Below are 7556 nucleotides of genomic sequence, written 5' to 3' on the forward strand. Positions count from 1 at the left end.
AAAATAGTCAATGATTCTATTTCTTTTGACATCAAATTCTATTTTTCCAGATCAAACACCAACTTAATGTTGGGATATTTTTTGACACCGCAAAAATCCATAGCAATCCAATTGAAATATATTTCAGGTTCAATTATCAGTGAACGCAATGTAAAGAATGAAATCGAAAAAAGAAATTCGGTGAGTGGAATATTCCTTCTTTTCTCACTGTGATTCTCTCGATATATACCGTGGGAATATTCATGTCGGTGTTTGTCGACAGATTTAGCGATGAGAAATTTGGTCGGTAAATGTCACCGCAATATACTAATAGAAAAAGTCTGTCGATGTTTCTGTTTATATTTTTTAATTTTCTAGTAATGAATAGAAAAGTGCTTGAATGACAAAAAAAAAAAAAAACTATTACAATCCACATTGTTTCCTGTCATATTCTATAGTGTGTTTCTAAATCCAATTAGTTTTTATTTTTTTTTTATATATATATATAATGTTGTGTTGAGAATAATAGAATAGTTTGACTTATCTCTTAGCCAACCTTTTATATTTATATGTATGAGGTAGTATACGGTAGTAACTATAGGAACTACAACATTGGAATAATCTTATAATAATTCTTATGTATACATACATTCTATAATATGCCCTTTCAAGCCGAGGGTGGAGGATCAACCCGAAGCTTAAATCGAAAAGCAGTAAATGAAGCAACGGAAAGGGGCTTAGTAAACACATATGCAAGTTGATCTTGAGAGGAGATAAAACGAATTTGAATCTCTTTCTTCGCAACCCGGTCTCATACAAAATAATAACCAACCTCAGCATGTTTAGTACGAGTATGAAAGATAGGATTTATAGATAGATAAGTAGCACCAAAATTCACACCAAATAAGAGTAGAGGTAGATGGAATATATAGATCTGTTAATAAATAATGAAGCCAAATAACCTCAACAATGCCGTCCGCTAGGGCTTTATACTTAGCCTCAATAGAGGAGCGAGCAACTGTGCGTTGCTTGCCTAACTTCCTTGAAGTCGATATCTGACCAAAGAAAACAAGTTAACTACCCATAGATTTTTGGTCATCAATACTAATTGCCCAATCTGCATCCATAAAACCATGTAGAGCAAAAGAGGAAGTACGAGTGATATGGAAGCCATAGGATATCGTACCTTTAAGATAACGCATAATACATTTAATGCCGACCCAATGAGAATCTGTGGGAGCATGCATAAACTGACAGACCCTGTTAACAACAAAACTAATATCCGGTCTCGTGAAGGTGAGATATTGAAGAGCACGCACGATTTGACAAAACTATGTAGGATCAGAAAACTGGACATTTGGTAGTATGGTAACCTTCGAAATCGAGACTAGAGTATCAAAAGGTTTGTAGGAAGTCATACCAGCCCGAGTAAAGATGTCAACAATATATTTGTGTTGTTGTAGCATCAAACCCAAACCGGTGAACTGAACTTCAATACTTAGAAAAAAATGAGTTGCACCTAAGTCACGAAGCTTGAACTCTGAACTCAATAATTGTATGAGCTGACTGTATTAGGCGTGAAATTCACTGCCTGTAAGCAGGATATCATCAACATAAACTAAAAGATAGATATTAGTAGGAGGTGTGAAAGTTGATAGAGAGCAGAAAATCACTCAAATGAGTGTACCATACCATTGGTGCCTATTTTAAACCATACAAAGACTTGTGCAATCAGTACACATAAGATGGAAGAGCAAAGTCAACAAAACCCAAAGGTTATTTCATGTAAACCTCTTCAGTAAGAACACCATTGAAAAAAACATTATGAATATCAAGTTGATGGATCTTCCAATTATGCGAAATCACAATCGAAAAGACTAAGACGGTGGCCTACTTAATAACTGGGTTGAACGTTTTAAAGTAATCAATGCCTTCTTGCTGAGTAAAACCTCTAGCAACCAGGCATGCCTTATAATGCTTAATGCTGCCATCAACACGACGCTTAATCTTGTACACCCATCGACTGCCAATAACATTCATCAAAGGATAAAAAGGAACTAAAAACCAGGTGTGGTTAGAGCACAAAGCCTGAATTTCATCACGCATAGCATCATGCCAAACCTTATACCTTTCAGCATCAAAGAAGGCAATGGGTTCGGAGGTAGAAAAGGACATTACCCAAGATGTAGGAGTAACAGTGGCAACGAAAACACTCAGATTTGCTATCTTCGGCTACCACAGATGAAGGACCATAGGATGTTTGCTGACTATGGGTGGCGAGGTAGGAAGAGAGGATGACAAAGTGGTGTCCTGTTGCAACGGATAGGATGAGAAATCAACCACCAAATTCAGTCTAGCTATAGAAGCAGTGGAAGAGTCTGTTGTAGTTAGACGATTTACAGTAGAGGTAGAGCTAGCAACAAAGGTGTCGCTGGCAGATAAAAAGGAATTAGAGGGAGGGCAACGGGGTGACCGAGCAACAATAGAGTTATCGTGTTGCAAACGAGAGGGAGCCAAACTTCTATTTGTATCTACAACAAGATGGTTAGATAAACATGCATGTGGTGATGAAAGAGGTAATGTGTGGGGCTATTGCATGTGAGCAGAAGGTGGGCGATGGGAGGCAGAGGCACATGGGTGGTTGATGGAATGAACAGAGGTGTGATACAATAAGGAATGTAACAGATTTGGTAGGAGGATAGTAGTGGGTTAGTTTGAGGTTGGAGATGAGGATTGTGCAATCTGTTCAGATCTGTCAAAAAGAAACACATGTTCATGAAAACAGACACGACGAGAGATATAAATACGTTGGGATGCAATGTCAAAACAATGGTAACCTAGGTGAGATGAGATATACCTGAAAACCACACATGAAGAGGAACAAAAATCTAATTTATGATTATGATATGGGAGCAGAAACGGAAAACAGAGATATCCAAAAGTACATAAAAAATGATAATCCGGAGACCGTTGAAACAGACAATCAAAAGGAGATTTTTTTTGCGAGGACAAGAGTAGGCATGCGATTGATAAGATAAACTGAAGTTTCAAAAGCATAATTCCAAAATCTTAATGGTGCTTTACACTGTCCTAGAATAGTAAGTTTGGTCTCCACAATATGCCTATAACGACGTTCTACTATGCCATTTTATTCATGAGTGTGAGGACAAATTAGACGATGATGAATACCAATGTATGAAAAAAGTAGATAATTTTTTATTTTCACCGCCCCAATCAGTTTGAACATATTTAATTTTGAGTGAAAATTGACGCTCAACGAGAGTCTAAAATTGATGAAAAACAGAGTAAACATCAGATTTGGCAACGAGAGGGTAATACCATATATGTTTTGTGTATGCATCAACAAAGATAACAAAATAATTAAAACCATCACATGAAAAAAAAGGAGTAAGAACCCAAACATCACTAAAAATTAATTCAAGTGGAGCAGAAGTTTTGTGACTCGTAAGTCCTAAAGACAAACACGACAACTTTTCTAATGGACAAGTTTGACATTGAAAATTAAGACATTTGTTATTACAAGTAATCTTATTTTGCGAAACTAGAAATTTGAAAATATGAGAAGTAGGATGATCCAGTCAACGATGCCATTGATCAGTAGAAGCATATATGTAAGGAGACCAATAAGCTTGAGGAACTGACATGACAAAAGACCTAGTCAAAGCATAGAGATCCTTGACATAAAAAAAAGGGTGAAATTCAAAATAAACATTGTTATCAAGATAAAATTTCTAAACAGAAAGCAGAGGTTTCGTAATATATAGGACATGAAGAACGTTAGACAAAGTGAAAGTACGATATGGTGTCTGTATTTTAGTATGCCTGATATTAGATATGGGAAGTCCCTTACCATCACTGACATGTAAATGATCATTATCGAGATATGGTTCGAACCCGTCAGATTTGCAAGATCAGGTGTGACGTGTTGATTAACACCTATGTCCGAAAGCCAATCGGCAGTACCTGCTGAGGAAGCATTACTCAGTGCCAGATTCGCACTAGGTTGTTTTCCATATCCAGGTTCTGAAGATGAGGACAGTGAGGGGTGGTATGACAGAAAGCTTGGCATAATTAGCAACGTGTATTAGTCCATTGTGAGTGCCCTCTATTTTGCTACCAATTGCCCTGCCTCCCGTCATTGCTAGAAGGTCCATTGAAGCTGTGAAAAGCAGACCTAGAAGCAGCAGACTTGTCCCCTCTGTTGCTGTCGTAGTTGGGACGCCACCCTCCATGAAATATGCCCCTGTTCGGCTGGCAATTTCCAAAAGGCTGGCATTGAGCAACAAGAGTTGAAGGTGGCATGGGCAGTAGAGGGGCATTGATGGCAGCAAATTTCATGGATTGAAGGGAGGTCTTGTGAAAAAATTCATGCGTGAGAAGATGACTATGAAGATCGACATACGAGAGAGGTTCTACATTGGTCACAAGGCTTATTACTAAGTCCTTAAACTCTCCCTGAAGACCACGAAACACATACAAATTAAAATCTTCCAGCGAAACAAACCAGCCAACAGCGACCAACTCATCAAATAATGCCTTAGGTTTTTGCATAAACTAAGTTACCGACTCATTATCTTGTCGAAGATCTTGAAAGGAGCCATGAAGTTGCATAATACAAGAATTGGACAAGGAAACTAGAGCTTGCTCAAGTGTGTGCCAAACAGAGCTCAAAGTTTGGCAGTTAGCAACAAGATGGAGAACATCCATGGATAGCGAAGACAACAGGGCACTTAGAATGAGTTGGTCCTGCTATTTCCAACGTAGAAAAGAATAATTTACTTGAAGAGAAATACCGTCAACAGCAAATACATGTAGAGGAGGACAAGAATTTGAGCCATCAACAAACCCGAAAACTCATTGACCTAGTAGATATGACTTCATCTGCATTCGTCAATAAAGGTAATTGGTGTTTGTTAATTTGAGAGAGATGACTTGGTGGTAAGTGTGGGAGAGGAAAACAATGGCAGTGACAACAACCGAGCAAGGCTGAGAGAAAGAGTCCATTGAAGAGGGAGAGAAAGTGTTTTTAAGTTATTTAGGGTTCTGATACTAAATTGAGAATAATAAAATGACTTGATTTATATCTTAACCAACCTTTCCTATTTATATGCATGAGGCAGTACATGAAAGTAATTGTACATTAGAACCCCCCCCCCCCCCCCACACACACACACACACACACACACACACACACACACACACACACACACACACACACACACACACACACACACACACACACACACACACACACACACATTCTATGATACCCAAATACCCATATTTCTTAGATACTGAACTTTCCCTTTTCTCCTCCTTACTTTTAGCTTTTTTACGTGCATCATTTGTGAACCCCTCCTCTTCGTAGTTCTCACTTCAATTCGCACTTTTGTTTTTTATAGAAATATTTGGGAGAAATTTGTCACGCATACATCCCTTTTCACCACTATATATAGCCCTTGCACACACATTGCAATATTATCACTAAAGCTTTAGCCTTTCAAGTGTATTCAGACTCTCTTCCCCTACCCCTTCTCTCTCTCTCTCTCTCTCTCTCTCTCTCTCTCTCTCTCTCTCTCTCTCTCTCTCCCTCTCTCTCCCTCTCTCTCCCCTTCCTTTTTCTTGCGTTTTCCAACATTCTTTTCTGAAATGGAGAGAAACCAGTCGCGTAGGCAGGTTGCTCTCACAAGGCAGTCTCTTTTTGATCAGGTTCTTAATTATTTCTTCAACTAATTCTTGTCAATGACTTAACATGCATGTACCTTTCATTGCAATTCCAAGATTAAGAAACCTTTTATCTTCTCCATGCTAACGATTGCATTCATAAAGATAACATTTATGCATCCAGAAAATAGATATATGATAGAAACTATATGCATGCATGCTTGTGTAAGTTGTGTTATACACGATCAGCAACTATTTACTGTTTTTCTTAATTTTCTCTCTTTTTTCTTTTTTAATTAAGACTTAGTGTGCACTTATATATGATGGTCAATTTTACTTTGGTGGTATTGTAGTGAAATTGGAATTGTGGAACAATATATTTCAGGGATTTCTTGATGAACAATTTATCCAGCTTGAGGAACTCCAAGATGATGCAAACCCTAACTTTGTGGAGGAAGTAGTCTCATTGCACTACAGGGATTCAGCTAGACTTATCAGTAACATAGAGAAAGCATTGTCAGTTTAAAATTTTCTCACCTTTCCTTCTCTTCTCAATTTATTTTCTTGTACAAAAGTACTACTGGTGACCCTAATACAGATCGTAATATATAGCTACTAGCTAGTAACAATATTTCTCTTGTGTATTTATATATATTCAGGGAGAAGAATCCTCTTGACTTTAATAAGTTGGATGGCTATATGCATCAATTCAAGGGAAGCAGCTCAAGGTAATAAAGTTGTAAGGATAAAATTAACATTGAGAATGATTATAGAAATAAGGATTACAAAATCAATTAAGATTATATTTATTAAAGGTATCATGAGGTATATTCTATGTTGGCTTTTAGCACAACAATCCCTTCATTTCTATTCCTTTCTATTGGGTGCAGCATTGGGGCCAAAAAGGTGAAAGCTGAGTGCACTCTCTTTAGGGAATATTGCAAGGCAGGAAATGGAGAAGGGTAATGACCCATCTTCCACTTTATTTCTTTGAATCACCTCCAATCAAACGGACGAGATTGATTTCGGCCCACTTCTATAATTCCTTGTGATGTAATTATTTAGTAAAACGATAATATAGTAGCGGCCTCTAGTTTTGTTCCTAGTAATCCTAGCTACCTCATATATCCGTTCAAGGTTTTAATGGTTTTGCATGGATATATACAAGCTGCAGATGCATGAGGACATTCCAACAAATCAAGAAAGAATATGCAACGCTGAAAAGGAAGCTTGAGACTTATTTTCAGGTGCTTCTCCATCTTGTTCAATTCAAGAAACTTTTACAATCTATGAGTTTTAAAAGAAAAGGAAAATGCAGGGACTAATTAAGTTTTTTCTTTGTTTTTTTCTACTTGCTATTCAGTTAGCAAGGCAAGCCGGGCCTGCTGACACTGCATGTCGGCCCAAGTAAGGAATGCCAGGCAGATGAAGTGAAACGTTTGACTGGTGATTCTAGTATGCTTTGAGCACCAGATCTCCAAAACGTAGAGGGGGTTTGTGGGGTTTTGGGCTTGCTGACAAGCTATCTTAATTATATTATATGTGTTTAATCTAACCGAAAATGCATGGGCGTGGCTAATTTAATAGATTTTGGGTTCCCTTGTAATCATGAAACGAATGAATGGAGTACTGAAGTTTTGCACTTTTGTCGACTACTTTCTTTTCTTCTATCACAACGAACAATAGTTGGGACTACCCTCTACAGTTTTGCTCATTGTATCCAGTTGTGTCAAATATGGGTATGGTTTATTTCCAAGCTGGACTCTAGTCCAGGCTCAGTTTTGTTCTCAAGTCCCAGCACTCAGCAGGGATCGCAAAAAGCCTAACGCCGGCCTATATCCAGAAGAAAGCCTATATTCGGTGGGAATGGAGTGCTGGTCCTACCGGAGCTA

At 37.9% G+C, this 7556-nt stretch overlaps 1 protein-coding gene across 1 annotated transcript; it reads left to right on the forward strand.

Annotated features, from left to right (window-relative positions):
- The first annotated feature begins 5486 nt into the window (after positions 1–5486).
- On the forward strand, positions 5487–7317 carry LOC7470581 (histidine-containing phosphotransfer protein 4). The gene is made up of 6 exons (XM_024595858.2): positions 5487–5709; positions 6050–6180; positions 6324–6392; positions 6555–6626; positions 6839–6911; positions 7028–7317. Exons 1-6 carry the CDS (start codon positions 5650–5652, stop codon positions 7073–7075), a joined length of 453 nt encoding a protein of 150 aa, XP_024451626.2. The 5' UTR covers positions 5487–5649; the 3' UTR covers positions 7076–7317.
- The last annotated feature ends 239 nt before the right edge of the window (positions 7318–7556 follow it).

This window comes from Populus trichocarpa, chromosome 1, assembly GCF_000002775.5.
Source record: "Populus trichocarpa isolate Nisqually-1 chromosome 1, P.trichocarpa_v4.1, whole genome shotgun sequence".
In the NCBI taxonomy this organism is placed as follows: domain Eukaryota; kingdom Viridiplantae; phylum Streptophyta; class Magnoliopsida; order Malpighiales; family Salicaceae; genus Populus; species Populus trichocarpa.